Source organism: Rhinolophus ferrumequinum, chromosome 6 (assembly GCF_004115265.2).
Source record: "Rhinolophus ferrumequinum isolate MPI-CBG mRhiFer1 chromosome 6, mRhiFer1_v1.p, whole genome shotgun sequence".
Lineage (NCBI taxonomy): Eukaryota > Metazoa > Chordata > Mammalia > Chiroptera > Rhinolophidae > Rhinolophus > Rhinolophus ferrumequinum.
The window spans coordinates 97,685,028-97,700,893 of record NC_046289.1 but is presented as its reverse complement, the minus strand read 5'-3'; the positions used below and the strand labels follow the sequence as shown (position 1 = coordinate 97,700,893).

Sequence of the window (15,866 nt, the reverse complement as noted above, 5' to 3'; positions counted from 1 at the left end):
TAAAAACAATTACATTTCAGGAATCCTAAGTCTGTAATTGATTTTTGTTCCCACCACCAGATGCAATAGAAATCATTCTGACCTTGACTCGTGTTCTGTGTTCTCTGCTTGAGGTGTCTCATGGTCTCGTCTTCGGTCACTGGCTGGCAGCCCCTCACACTGAGCCTGAGCTATAGGTCTGTCCTCTGTGCTTTCAAGTGACAGGATATACTAGCATCAGATAGTGCATCCAGTATGAAACAGCAGTCAGAGTGGTGAGCCTCTCGTTTTCAGTATCGGCATGGCCGCTGGTGGCGCCCGCTCGGGTCGGGTAATCGTGGCTTCTGGAATCTCAAGGCTACCTCAAGTTCTTCATTTAGGACCTCGTCCCTGCTTCAGGTAAGAAGGAAAGGCTGATTACTCCTCCTTCAAAGAAAATTAAGCCTAGCAAATTATGCAGCTTGAAATTCAAAGCAAGTAGCTTCTTAAGGAAATCTCCAGTCGCTACCTGATGAGTCTCTGTCTCCAAGCTCAGTGAAAAATAAACACCCACCTTCTAGCCTGTTTTTATTGGAAAGGCTTAAGTGAGAGGCTATTTCTGTTTTCCCAAGAAGAATTGGAATAAAATCATTTATGTTCTAAACCTGAGAATATTTTGAGAGTTCTGAAGTGTTCACGTGACGTTTTCTTCATAGGTCTCTGTGCCGGCTCAGCCTCTGCTTCTAGTCTATTCTCAGCAAGTTCTCCAGTTTTCACTGGTGATGTCAGTCTCGTCCAGGAAGTGTAGTCAGCACATACCATAGGGCAGTGTTTTTCAATTGATACGTTTTGAACTTGGAATAGTTGCTAAAATCAGTTTGGTGGTTCTCGCAAAAAGGATCAAAATGCAGCGTATGTCATAGGGGTAAGCGTTAACAAGTATTGTTTTGTAGAATTGTGTGGGCCAGAATGGGTGCGTGCACAGAGGAATGTCCGTGCACCCCTATGTGCATGGCCCACCTTTGTGAGAAGTCGGCTAAACTTTGGAAGTAAAATTGATGGCACCTAGGACAGATTATGCTGAAGTGAGTGGGAAGGGCAGGTACGCTCAACAGGTGGGGCCTCAGATCCCTCTGCCCTTTGCTTAGAACTGTATTTTACAAGTGTGTAGTTTGATGTGAAGAAAAGTTTGAAAATTTCCTGCACCAGAAAGAACTCCTGGTGAAAAATGAGCCTTCCTGAAAATGTTCTCTCACACTCTTGCATTCGCTTGAGATTGCTTGAACACCCAAGGAAAAGCTGCAACACAAAAAAAGGAGGAGAAAAGAATTCGGCCAAAAATCAGTAATGTCTGTCATGTAGATTCAGTTTGCATTTTACTCTCTCTGTTAAGTTTGAGTGCGGTGGGGGTAATGATTCATCAGTAGAAATCCAAATTCTATGCAAGGTTTTGAGACGGCAAGTATTGTATGACATTGGACCAGTCATCTTACTGAGCTTCACTGTCTTTCTCTGTAAAATGGGTTAATAGTGGTTCCTGCCCTCAGGGTTCTCGATGACTAAAGACTGCTAGTGCACACAGTACGTGGCACATAATTTAAAAGTTTAGCAATGTTGGTTACTATTAGTAATCCTAACAGGTAATTTCCTGGGACTCGGTAGAACTATTCAATCATTGAAAAGCTACCACAATGATAATTTCACATTTTATTTTTTGCTCTTTTTTTTAGGTAAAAATTTTCATACAGTGAAAGCACAAATTTTAAGTGTACTATTTGGTAAGTTTTGACAAATGCGTATACCTCTCTAACCCAAATGCCTATCCAGATACAAAATGTTTCCCTCACCTTTGTCACTTCCAAGTCACCCGTAGCCCCACCTCCACCCCCCTAAGCAATCCCTATTATTACTTTTTTTCACCACATACTAGTTTTGCCTGTTCTGGAACTTAACAGAAATGAAATCATAAAGTATTTAGTCCTTTGTATACAGCTCCGTTCGTTCGGCATGTTGTGACATTAACTAACCCATGTTGTTCCGTGTGGTTTGTTGCTTTTTATGGCTCAATAGTATTCCCAGCGGTTTTCACTGTGGGGCCCTTATGAATAATGTTGCTGTCAGCAAGTCTGTGTAGACATTTTCATTTCAAAATCCATAGGCATGGGGTAGCTGTGTATCATGGGATAAGTGACAAACGTTTCTTCCAAGTAGTTGGACCATTTTACTCCCACCAGTGTTTTATGACAGTTCGTTTGCTTCTCATTCTCACCAACACTTGGAGTTGTCAGTGTTTAGTTTCAGCCATTTGATGGGCACATACTGGTATTTCACTGTGGTTTCATTTTGCATTTCCCTGATGACAAACAATGAGCACTTTACATGCTCATTGGCTATTCATGTATTTTTGTGAAATGTCTAAATATTTTTCCCACTTTATTTTTTCAGTTGGGTTGTTTGTTTTATATATGTTATTGTTTGGGTTGTTAGTGTTTTTATCCTTGAGCTGTAGAAGTTCTTCATATATTCTGGATATAAATACTTGTCAGATCTATTTTGTGACTATTCTCCCAGAATATATACTGTCTGTAGATTGATACTCATTTTCTTCAAGGCTTACTGGTCTTCGGTGTCCTGAGAAACATTGAACTACTCCTGTATCATGAATATAATCTCATCTTCTAGGAACTTTATAATTTTTGGTTGTACATTTAGGTCTGGAATCCACTTTGAGTTACTTTTTGTGCATGGTGTTAGGTTGGGGTCAGATTCACTTTTTTCTGCAGAGCTGTCCAATTGTTCCAGCACCATTTGTTTAAAAGCCATTCCTTTTCCCATTGCATTGCTTTGGTGCCTTTATCAAAAATCAAATGACTGTGTCGGTCTATTTATGTGCTGTTTTAGCTCTTTGTCTATCCTTGGGCCAGTGCTACGTAATTCCTATTACTATGGTTAAGTCTTGGAGTGAGGTAGTGTAAGTTATCCAGTTTGGTTCAAGATGGCCTTGGATGTTCTAGGTCCTTTGTATTTCCATGACATCTTAGAACCAGCTTGTCAATTTCTACCCCCAAACCTACTAGGATTATGATAGGAATAGATACACCAATTTGGGAAGAATTTTATATCTTCCAGTGAATGAACATGGCCCATTTCCCTGGGGATATTTGCTCAACTGTCCCTATTACAGCCTACCATACGAGTAAAACAATTCATAGGACTCTATTTCATTAGCTCCCCCATCCGTCTTCATTTTACCTTTGTTCAGGCAGACAGGTCTACATTTCATCATTTTAAAATCAAAGAATAAGATCAAAATAAATTAAAAAGATGGTTTCAACTTGAATCATACAAATGCTTGTATTGTCTCTGATAAGAAACTCATTTTTTTTACTATGTGTAATGCTGTCTCTAATAGCTCCATGACTCCCGTGTATGATGCTCTACTATGTCTCCCTCTTCTGCTTTATTTATTTTTTAATTTCACCCATCCCCAATTCCCTCCCCTTTGGCAACCATGAGCTTCTTCCCTGTATTTATGGGTCTTTCTATTTTGTTTATCCATTTGTTTTTTGTTGGTTTTTTCAGATTACACATATAACTGATATCATATAGTGTTGGTCTTTCTGACTTATTTCACTTAGCATAATACCCTCTAGGTCCATCCATGCCATCACTCATGGCAAGACTTCATTCTTTTTTATTGCTGAGTAATATTCCATTGTGTGTGAGTGTATGTATGTGTGTGTATATACATATGTATATACAAACCACATCTTTATCCATTCCTCTTATCGATGAGACACCTACATTGCTTCCGTATCTTTGCTATTGTAAATAATGCTGCACTGAGCATAGGGCTGCATATACCTTTTTGAGTTAGTGTTTGTTTTCTACAGATAAATACTCAGAAGTGGAATTGCTAGGATGTATGGAAGCTCTATTTAATTTTTTGAGGAACCTCCATACTGATTCCATAGTGGCTGCACTAATTTACAGTCCTACCAACAGTGGACAAAGGTTCCCTTTTCTCTACATCCACACCAACACTCATTTGTTCATTTATTGATAGCCATTCTGGCAGAAATGAGGTGGTATTTCATTGTGGTTTTAATTTGCATTTCTCTGATGATTAGTGACGTTGAGCATTTTTTCATATGTCTATTGGCCATCTGTATGTCCTCTTTGGAGAAATGCCTATTTAGGTCTTCTACTCATTTTTTAATTGCATTTTGTGCTTTTCTGGTGTTGATGTTGTATGAGTTCCTTGTATTTTTTTTTTACATTAACCTCTTTTTGGGTGTATCATTTGCAAATATCTTCTCTCATTCAGTAAGTTGGCTTTTTGTTTTGTTGATGGTTTCCTTTACTGTGCAAAAACTTTTAAGTTTGATGTAGTCCCATTTATTTTTTTCTTTTGTTACCCTTGTCCAAGGAGACATACCCAAAAAGATATTAAGATTGATGTCAAAGAGTTTACTGCCTATGTTTTCTTCTAGTTTTGTGATTTCAGTCTTACATTTAAGTCTTAATACATTTGAGTTTATTCTTGTATGTGGTGTAAGAAAGTGATCCAGTTTCATTTTTTTTTACATGTATCTGTCCAATTTTCCCAGCACCACATGTTAAAGAGACTGTCTTTACCCCAGTGAATATCCTTGCCTTCTCTATTTTAGAGTGACCGTATAAAACAGAGATCTATTTCTGGGTTCTCAATATTCTATTCAATTGATCTATATATCTGTGTTTATGTCAGTACTGTACTGTTTTATTGTAGCTTTGCAGTGTAGTTTGAAATCAGGGAGTGTGATATAATACCTCCCACTTTCTTCTTTCTCTGGGTTTCTTTGGCCATTTGAGGTCTTTTGTGGTTCCGTATAAATTTTAGTCTTAGTTCTTCTAGTTCTGAGAAGAAGGTCATCGATATTATAATAGGAATTCCATTGAATCTGTGTATTGCTTTAGGTACTGAGGACATTTTAACAATATTAATCCTTACAATCCATGAGCACAACATATCCTTCCATTTATTTGCATCCTCTTCAGTTTCTTTAATGTCTTATAGTGTTCAGCATACAGATCTTCACCTCCTTGGTTAAATTTATTCCTAGGTATTTTTTTTATGCAATTTTTTTATGCAAATGGGATTATTTTCTTAATTTCTCCTGATCATTTGTTATTGGTGTATAGACATACAGATTTTGTATCCTGCAACTTGACTGAATTCATTTATTCTAATAGTTTTTTGGTGGAGTCTTTGGGATTTTTTTTTAATATATAGTATTATGTCATCTGCAAACAATGAGAGTTTTACTTCTTTCTGATTTGGATCCCTTTTGTTTCTTTTTCTTGTCTGATTGCTGTGGCTAGGACTTCCAATACAATGTTGAGTAGAAGTGGTAATAGTGGGCATTCTTGTTGTATCCTATTTTAGAGGAAAAGCCTCAACTTTTCACCACTGGGTATGATAATTAGCTGTGGGTTTGTCATATATGACCTTTAATGTGTTGAGGCATGGTCTTTCTATACCCATTTTGTTGAGAGGTATTTTTTTTAATCATAAATAGATGTTGAATTTTGTCATTTTTTTTCTGCATTGGTTGAGAGATGTTCATATGATTTTTTAGCCTTCATTTTGTTAATATGATGTATCACGTTGATTGATTTGTGGATGTTGAACCATCATCCTCGCATCCCTGAGATAAATGACAGGATTTTAACAATCCTTTTAATTATTGTTGAATCTGGTTTGCTAATATTTTGTTGAGAATTTTTGCATTTATGTTCATCAAGGATACTGGCTTGTAATTTTCTTTTTTTTGTAATGTCTTTCTGGTTTTGGTATTAGGGTAATGCTGGCTTCGTAGAGTGAGTTTGGAATCATTCCTTCCTCATTGATGTTTTTTGAAATAGTTTAAGGATAGGTATTAATTCTTTAAATGTTCGGTAGAATTCACCTGTGAAGACTTCTGGTCCTGGATTTTTATTTGTTGGGAGTTTTTTTATTACTGCTTCAATTTCATTGCTACTAATTGGTCTCTTTAGACTTTCTGTTTTTTCCTGGTTCAGCCTCGGAAGGTTATATGCTTCTGAAAATTTATCAATTTCTTCTAGATTATCGATTTGTTGGCATATAATTGTTTGTAGTGGTCTTTAATGCTTCTTTGTACTTCCATGGTGTCACTTGTAACTTGTCTTTCATTTGTGATTTTATTTATTTGGGTCCTCTTTTTTTCTTCATGAGTTTAGCTAAAGGTTTGTCAATTTTGTTTATCTTTTCAAGGAACCAGCTCATAGTTTCATTGAAGTTTTCTGTTGTTTTTTTAATCTCTTTCGTTTATTTCCTCTCTGATCTTTATTATTATTTCCTTCCTTCTCTTTACTTTGGGTTTTGTTTTTTGTTCATTTTCTAGTTCCTTTAGGCATAAAACTAGATTATTTGGGATTTCTCGTTTATTGAGTAGGCCTGTATAGCCGATGATCTTGCCTCTTAGAACTGCGTTTGTGCACCCATAAATTTTGAAAAGTTGTATTTTCATTTTCATTTGTCTCAAGGTAGTTTTTAATTTCTTGTTTGATATTCTCTCATCTATTGGTTGTTTAGTAGAATGTTGTTTAATCGCCACATATTTGTTTTTTTCCAGTTTTCTTCCTGTAGTTGATTTCTGGTTTCATGCCATTGTGGTTGGAAAAGATGCTTGGTATGATTTCGATCTTCATGAATTTATTGAGGCATGTTTTATGGCCTAATATGTCTTACTATCTTTTTTATCCCCTTTCAGTCTGTTTGTATTTCAATTTGAAGTGAGTCTCTTGTAAACAGTATATAGATGGGTCATGTTTTTTACTCCTGTCTTTTTATTAGAGCATTTAATCCTCTTAAATTTAAAATAATTATTGGTAAGTGTGTATTTATTGCCATTTTGTTAACATTTTGGTGGTTTTTGTAGTTCTGTTCTTTTCTTCTTTTGAGTTCTTCCCTTGTGGTTTGCCGATTTCCTTTAGTGTTTTGTTTGGGTACCTTTCTCATTATTCTTTGTGTATCTTTTGTAGGCTTTTGGTTTGTGGTACTACGAGGTTTATGTATATCATTCTATATCTATAGCAGTCTATTTTAAGATGATAGGCATTTAAGTTTGAATATATTCTAAAAGGACTACATTTTTATTCCTCCTCCACACTTTGTTTTTGATGTCCTATTTTAGATCTTTTTGTTTTCTACGTCTTCTAAGTACATATTGTGGTTTGTGTTGTTTAGTACTTTTGTCTTTTGACCTTGTTAGTAGCTTTTTAAATGTCTTATTTGCTGTATTAAATATTTGGCTTCACCATGTTTCCTTTTCATGTTTTCTTATCTCTGGTTATGGCCTTTCCTTTTCTGCTTAAAGAAGACCCTTTAATATTTCTTGTAAAGCAGGCTTAATGGTGATGAACTCCTTTAGTCTTTGCTTGTCTGGGAAACTCTCTCTCCTTCAATTCTGAATGATAACCTTGCCAGGTAAATTATCTGGGTTGTAGGTTCCTTTCTTTCAGCACTTTAAAGATGTCCTGCCACTCTCTTCTGGCCTATAAAGTTTCTGCTAAGAAATCACCAACTGATAGTCTTATGGGGTTTCCTTTGTATGTAACTAGTTGTTTTCCTCTTGCTACATTCAAAATTATCTCTTTATAACTTTTGCCCTTTTAATTACAATATATCTTAGTGTACATCTCTTGAATTCATCTTGTTTGGAACTCTTCTATGCTTCCTGGACTTGGATGTCTCTTTCCTTTCCCAGGTTAGTAAAGTTTTCAGTTATTATTTCTTTTGAATAAAGTTTGTTCCTTTTTCTCTTCACCTTCTGGGATCCCTATAATGTGAATGTTTGTGCACTTGATGTCCCAGAGGTCCTTATCCTCATTTTTTGTCTTTTTGCTCTTCTGATCGATTTCCACTAGTCTATCTTCCAGGTTGCTGATCCATTCTTCCGTATTAGCTAATCTGTTGTTGATTCCTTCTAGTGTTTTTCATTTCAGTTATTGTATTCTTCAGCTCTGCTTGGTTCTTTATTATACCTTCTGACTCTTTGTTGAAGTTCTCCCTAAGCACTTCTATTGCACTTTCAAGTTTGGTGAGCATCCTTATGATCATTTCTTTGAATTCAGTGTCAGGAAAATTACTGTTTCTGGTAATATTCCTTGTTTTGAAGTTTACTTTGTCTGATATTAATACAGCACTCTAGACATTACTATAGCACTCCAGACTTCTTATGTCTGTAGTTTGCATGGCACCGTATTTTGCCATGTATAATGCACACTTTTTTGCCCAAATTTGTGAGGGAAAAATAAGGATACACATTATACATGGGAAGTACTAATTCCATATCTATATAAATGTTTTTAATTCTTTTATTTATGCTTATCAGTTAAAAGTGTAACTCTGTAAATCAATAATGATTCCCATATGCAAAATAATACCCTGGAAAACGATAATCGGTTTTGTTGAACTTACAACGAACTTGCAACAACGAAGAGTTCTTGGCCTTCAGTGATGCGTAAATATCATAAATTTGTTACCAGGACATAAAATTTCTTATACCTTGTATCTGTTCTTGTTTTTTCATGTTTTATAATTATTGTAGTGTTTTATAATTATTTGTTACATAAAATTCCTTGTACCATGTTAAAAAATAAATGGTAAAATTCCTTTGTAATACCAAAAAAAAAGTACCCAAATGTAAACAAATAAAAATTTGAATAAAAAAATTGAAAGATTTTTTTTTTTTCCCTGAAAGCTTGGGCCAAAAACGTGGGTGCACATTATACATGAGAAAATACCGTATATCTTGTTCCATTCTTTTATTTTCAATGACAGGTAACTGGGCTTTAATTTTTTATCCTTTCTCTGCTTTTTAATTAGAATGTTTAGTCCAATTACATTTTTAGTCTAAGTACATTTTAATGTAATTATTGATATGATTGTATTTACATTTAACATGTGCTGTTTATTTTTTCTTTGTTCCATCTTGTTTTCCCCCTCTGTTCTTCCTTTCCTGCCCTTTTTTAGGAGAGGAGGGAGCTAATTAGTATTTTTTAGAATTTCATTTTAATTTCCTTATTGTCATTTTAGCTATATTCTTTGCATCTTTTCAATGGTGTCTGTAGGGACTATAATAACATGCATCCTTAACTCTTCACAAACTATTTAGGATTAGTTTTGTACCACATGATGTAAAATATAAAAACATTTCAACCATAAAGTTTCACATACCCCCTTGTCCTATAATTACATTTATACATGTCAAATCTCACGGTATAATGTAATAATTTTTTTAATTAAACCAAGATAGTGTTTTATAGTCACTCGCCTGTTTATATTTGTTATCTATGAGAGGACTGGCCCAACGTGAGCTATTCTGACATTACCAGACAATAATGATTCTCCTAAGGCCACAGTGATTGTGGTAATCATACACTCCAAAGTTTCACTGTCTTTGGAATGCAGTTTATACTAATATATTCAATAGGAGAGCACTTTTCTCTCTTATTCTCTCTTATGGACTACTTTCTCTTTGCTAGTCCAGACTTCCACTTTCCTGCCTCTAAGCCATCTAAAACCACATTTTGATCTGTGATTATGTACTTCGCCTCATTTTCCTAATTTTGTTAAAAATTGCAATGACATGAGCAACTACATACTAGAAATCAGAATAGCTCCTTTCTCACCAGAGTGAATGAGAAACTGCAAATCCACAGGCCCCAAAGACAGGACAGGGAACAACCCGGCATTTATTTTTTAAGAAAAACTAAGATCAAGTTAATGTGAAAAGCATGTGTTTCTAGGTTGCTGTGCCTGAAATGCAAGGTGCCTTATGTTCCCTTCCTGCTATTCTTTCTTCCCCTTGTCCGACACCACTCTCCTGGCTTTTCTCTTACATCACCTGCTTCTCCTGTCTCCTTTGTGGGCATTTCTCCCTTTCAGTATTGGTTTTCCATTTTTGGTCCCATCATCTTAGTCTTAGCTTTCTTTGGATGACTTTCAAATCTGTGGATTCAGCTATCATCCAAATTACTCCTGAATCCGTATCTTCAAGCCAGATTTCACACCTGAAATCTAGCTGTACACATGTCTAATGGCTGTCATTTGGATGTCTCAAATATAAACATGTCTAAACCTAGACTCCGCAACACTCGACCCTAGCCCCCCCATGTTCCTCTCCGATCTGTGTAACTGCCCAGCAGTGGGTGTCCACCCTGCAGTCTGTTCTTACCTGCTACTTCCCAGCAGCCCCTGGTTTCTGTAGGTGTTACCTCCTAACTCTCGCCCATCGCTGTCCATCTCTCCGTCTGTCTGAGCTTACATCTTCGCTATTTCTCACTCAGATCTTTTCAGTCACAGGCACACTGGACCACAATGACATAGCAGTGGCCTTTCTCATTTCTTGGTTACCCAGTTCTGCCACATTCCAGCTGCACGAACAAGTGAGGCTTGTTACCTCACTGTTTATGTCTGAGATACGAGACCTGAAGAGTTTTCTGCTCAGTTAACTGCTGCTTCAGTGTCAAAACAGAGCCAGTCATAATATAAAGAACCCCGAACATACTTTGGTTTGGCAGCAGGTCAGTCCTCTGCCTTCAAATTACGGTGATTAAACGGCACTTTAAGTGCAAAGTGGGGACTGGCCATGAAGCAAACTGCTGGCCTACCATCCAACAGGGCTGCAGCACAGGCTGTGCTGGCACCAAGTAGGACCTTGGCATTGAGCTTCCTTCTCCAGTTTCAAACTCGGCTTAGAAATAGGTAAGGGAAGACTGTGATCATAGGTTATTTTTAAAAGTTTTTATTGTGATCTCTCATTTTTATACCTGAAGAACAACTTTCCCCAGAGGGATTATGATACATAATCTTATTCTGAAAAGAACATATAGAAAATGTGTGGATAGCATTTCCTCAGTGGTCCTTGATTGTCTTACATAAAAATTCCTTGGTGAAGAAGCTCTGCCTTTTCTTTTAACCCCTGGTGCAGACACCAGCCAGCAGCCCTGGCTCCGCATTCTGCCTGCCCCTGACCTCTCAACAACAAGACGCGGACTTGTCCTGGACCCTTCGGCACACGCAGCAGGCTGCGCAACAGATTTGGCTTCACTATAGAGCTTTTTTCATCATTGTTTTCCTTTTAAACTTACACAGAGCTGAATTATTAATCCAAGATTTGCGCCTGCCTTGGGGGCTGATCTGCCCCATAGCCTAAGCATCACCTCAGCTACGCCAAGGCTTCGTCAGGACGAGGCTGCCGAGCAGAGGTCTGTCTCTGACTTTCCTCCACAAAGGAAGGTCAGTCAGCCAGGAGAAAAAACCCTTTCAAGAGCAAACAGCATCATGTGCCCTGGAGCTACGTACGGAGGGCTGTGAGCCTAGCTCTCAGTGCTGATAGGACCTGGCTGTCTCCCGTTTCCTGGGTGATGGGCTCCACAGGCATGGACCTGGCTCTGGCGCCCAGGGAACCTGCTGGCCTCCACCCTGCCTGTCATGTCACCTGTCCTAATCTGCTACATGCTCGCCAAAGAAACCCCTACTCTGGGGTCATCCTACTATTTTTCTCTTATTTGTGCTGGGGCTTCCGTTGGACTTGCTTCCACAGTAGGTTCTGGCTCCAGAGGGAAAGATGGTGGCTTTGTGAGCTGGGAAGTTCCTCCCACACCTGGTAACAAAACAAACAGTTTTAGTTCTCGGTTCCACAGTTCCAGAAGAAATCATTACTTTCACTGTTAAATTTCAAGAAATCCTCTATTTTCTGGGACGAGTGGGGCTGTGGTGTATCTTTGCAACTATGAAGCTAGACCATAACTGAAGAAATAAAGCAACTGTCAAATCTGCCTTCAGTGACTCACTGAAAACTCTTTAATCACCTGCACCACGCCAGCTTATGATAAGGCAGTGAAAACTACAGTAAACTGCATAACAAGGTACTGTAGTAGGTTCCTAAACTTGAATATTACAAAGACCCAGTGTACTAACCATCCAACTAAGCCTGCCAGTAGCTGTTACCTAATACACATCTTGTCTTAAAGAAGCAGGTGCCAATTTGGCCACCCCTCTGAACATGTTCTAGATGTGTTCTGAGTCTGAAAAGTGTAGGCTTCATCCAGAGTGGCACACGTGGCTGCAACCACTCAGTCTTCACGACACTGTGTGTAGCCTCCTACCTGACAGGAGCGTCCTGCATGCAGCTGCTGAAGACATTGCCTGTCCTAGAGCTTGATTAGAGCCCAGAGGCTGCTGAGAACTGGCGGCTTTGCTGCTTGAAGTGGTCCGGTGCTTTGATGTGGGATCTTTCACTGGTTTAGTCCAGACCAGTGCCTCCCCAACCTGGAGAGCAGCTCCCAGCTTCTGAGCTGTCTCCACCATCTTGTGCCCACATGGGAAGAAGAGAAGAATCAAGGTCTGACCAACAAAGACAAGCCCACCTGCCTCCTCCTAGGCCTGCCAGTAGGGGAGTCAGCTGAGATAGCGTCTTCTGGAACTAACCCCTGAGGGAGGGAATACTTAACTGCAAGGAAATCATTCTCACAGCAGAGAACACATATCGCTCTTAGTGGGTGTGAGGGGGTTCATACAGGACCTCAAACCCAGTAAGTCAAGTTCAGGGAGTTACTGGGCCAACCTCCACGTTTGCTGCAGAAGTGGGAGGAAGCTACAGAGACAGACCTCAGCTCAGATGTACTGTTATCAGTAAGAGATAACTCAGTAGGCCTGCCTTTCCTTAGTACAGTAGTTTCTTCTAGGGAAGTTTTTTTCTCAGGCTGTTACTAGTTGAGTAATTCATGCTGCCAGGAACAGCAAAGCCCAAACAGGCATGAGCCTATGTCATATTTGGATGATTTAGGCTTCATCCAAAAAGTCTCCTGACAGCTTGCTTCTGACTCCTGGGAGCTAACAGAAGACGTACCTCCGAGTCAAACTCCAGAGCGCTCCTGTCTTTGAGCAGGCCGACCTTCCTCTCCACCTCCTGGTACTGGGCCAGGGCACCCCTCTTCTCGCCCTGGTTGTACAGCAGCACTGCGTAGTTCAGGTTGATTAACGGGTTACCCCTGCGGCAGACAGACAGGTGCTTTGCAGCCTCGGCTTTGCCACAAATGCTCATGTAGAGATCCTCATTACACAAAAACAAAACTGATTAAGTAGAGATGTCTCCATGCTGCAGCAAGATGGGAACACACGTGTGTGGACCTGTGCAGAAGCCTCAAGAATTAACTGCCCCACCCGCAAAGCAGGGTTTGGGAGCCAGCGTGCCGTCGCAGCCCTCAGCAGAGACCACCGGGGAGGGCCCAGGCCAGGGAATCAATCCCCACAGGCAAGTTTATCTTAGATTAAAGGAGCTCGGAATCCCATCTGACAGCCCCGCTGGCCATGGCTAGCAGCCGCCCGAGCCCACTGCCGGCTGTGACTCTGGCCTCCTGACTGCTAAACTTGCGCCGGAAACATCAGAAATTGCCAGTGTGGGTCCCTGTGGAGCACCGCATGCTTCGTACTACATACATCCTGACACACACAGCCGCTGTGCGCCACGGCCGCGGACAGCGAGCCCCTGGGCGGGTCAGGCCGCACCGCTGCTGTGGCGCCACCTGGCGGCTGGGAGAGGCCAGCCCGCCCCAGGGCCCTCCCCAGGGAGCGGCTTACCGGTCCAGGCGGGCTGCTTCTGCGTAGGCTCTCTTGGCGTTCTCTGTATCGTCCAGGTTGGTCAGAGCCACTGCAACAAAGAGGGAGCACTGCGGCTGGAAAGCCCAGCTTAGAAAGCGAAAGGGGTGTTTCAAGACCACAGTTCATTCAGCACCCAAACTGAACTCCTTTGCCCTCTCAGCTCCTGGCACCACCACCTACCTACCCAGCCGCTCAGCCCAGGTACCTGATGTCGTCTTCAACAGTCCCCTCTCCACAGTCAGTTGCCAAGTTCTGTGAATCCCATTTTCTGCAGTTTCTTGTTGCCACTGCCCTTGTTCAGGCCCAAGTCGTTTCAGGCTACGCTGGGGTCCCCATCTGCCTCCCCCACTTGCTACAATGCTGCCAGGTTGCTCGCTGACACACACAAACCTGACCGTGTCACTCACTATACTGCTTAAGAATCCTTGCGGGTCCTCCACCAAGACGCATGATCTTTAAGAACACTCTCACCCTTTAAATCAGTATTTTCTGGAAGACTGATCTATAAAATAACAGTAAGAGAGCTGCTCTGGAAGCTCTGCCCACTCCGTGTCCCCACCAACGCGCATTCAGTTCTTCCAGACACTTACGAGGAGACCTAGGAACGCAGCTAGGAAAAGACGGCCGCTGGAGGTCTGCCTACTCATGGCCCTCCGTAATCTGACCCCAAACCACCTGTCCTGACACCTCCCACCGCACCCTGTGACACTCGTGCCTGCTAACGGCTGGGCACAGCGTGCAGTTTCATGGCTGCAAGCCTTGGTTCGGGGACTCCGCGGCCACTCTGCTACTGAGCTGCAGCTTGTCCTTTGGAAGCTCTGAAGGACGGGGGCCTCCCTACTTTGTGACACTGCGTGCGCCTTCCAGTGTGGCCACTGGCTGACATTCCATCCCCGTTAGAACCAGGCTACTCTGTATTCGGGCAACCCCCAAATAACCAGCACTTGATTTGCTTTTTCAGCCCTTCTCTTATAAATATGAACCTTACAATAACGACCAAAAAAAAGCACCTGAAGACCAGTGTCAATGAGAACATGGAAACTGCTTTTGGGCTTAACATTTAGTAAGTTTAGTATATGGAGAACTATCCCTCAGAAAGAATACTTAGTCATTACTGTTACATTACAGTAACGATAGCATTAATATAACAGACCAATATACAATGACAACAGAACCAACAGTTAATACTCATTGGTTATTTAATCATGTAATCCTCTCACCAAGCCTCTGAGTTTCTCTAGTAAGTGGAGGCAGCACCCTTCCTGAAGCCCCAGCTCTAACACTCAGTGACGCCTGGAACTTCGCTGGACTCAGTATATAAATAAATGTCATCCAGGGGAAACATTTGGTAACAAGTGGACTAGGGATGATCTTCACTTAATCTGTTGGTCTCTGAGCAAAATTCTCCCAAGTTAGAAGCAACCAAGTGCTCTGTCATCTTATTTTTTCTTTCACGTTTTTTTTCAAGGTCTAGGACAGTAATCCAGATTCCACAGAAGGGACATGTAACTACTGGCCTCCAGTGACACTGACTCACTTTCCCTCACTGCAGACTGTGGGGGTTCTCCATGTAAATGCCTCTTACCAGCCAAGAGCATGTACAGCTCCCCCATCTTTGGCCGGAAGTTGATGGCTGCACTGAGAAAATGGAAAGCTGATGCATACTGCTGCATGGTCAAGTGCACAAGGCCCAAATTATAGAGAATCTTCCAATCGAAGGGTGCCAGGTAGTTGGCTCGTTTGAGGCAGCTGATGGCCTGCAGGAGAGGGGGGTACTCAGTGAAGTTGGGCACGCAGGGCGGACCCCATACCTGCACGCGTGCCCACACACAGGGAGGCCAGCAGACACCCACTGCTACGTATTTCTTCTTGCCAAAGAAACACATTCCAATGTTATTCCAGAGTGGAGGGCTTTCTGGAACGGCACAAGCCACAACTCTGTACTTGGTGAGGGCAACGTCGAAGTCTCCATGGGCCTGCATCATGCTGCCAGCTGCCAGGAGGGCCTGGAAGCAGAAGACGTGGAGAACTGGTCACTGAGTCATCACCCAATGGACGGGGCAGTAAGGAGCCTTGCTGGGGGTGGACAACAGCGTAGACAGGACTGAACAACTGCTTTCGGGGACACGCCCGTATGTAATACAGTCAAGCTACTGTGACAAAGCTCTGCAGCCCACACTGCGGCTCTCAGAGCACAGAGAAAGGTAAGATGTGGCTGACTTTACCCAGATCA

General features: G+C 41.1%; 1 protein-coding gene across 2 annotated transcripts in view; it reads right to left on the bottom strand.

Annotated features, from left to right (window-relative positions):
- Positions 1–8,929: 8,929 nt before the first annotated feature.
- Positions 8,930–15,866, bottom strand: part of BBS4 (Bardet-Biedl syndrome 4) — a 41,528-nt gene continuing 34,591 nt past the window's right edge. Inside the window, exons 12-17 of one of the 2 annotated variants that reach the window (XM_033107068.1) lie at positions 15,487–15,639; positions 15,219–15,390; positions 13,613–13,682; positions 12,882–13,023; positions 12,139–12,340; positions 8,930–11,633 (exon numbers count right to left, since the gene is read on the bottom strand). In XM_033107068.1, coding sequence (XP_032962959.1) covers positions 11,524–11,633; positions 12,139–12,340; positions 12,882–13,023; positions 13,613–13,682; positions 15,219–15,390; positions 15,487–15,639 — 849 coding nt within the window. In that variant the 3' untranslated portion in view covers positions 8,930–11,523. The remainder of the gene's footprint in view (positions 11,634–12,138; positions 12,341–12,881; positions 13,024–13,612; positions 13,683–15,218; positions 15,391–15,486; positions 15,640–15,866) is intronic. The other variant, XM_033107069.1, reaches the window with a different exon arrangement.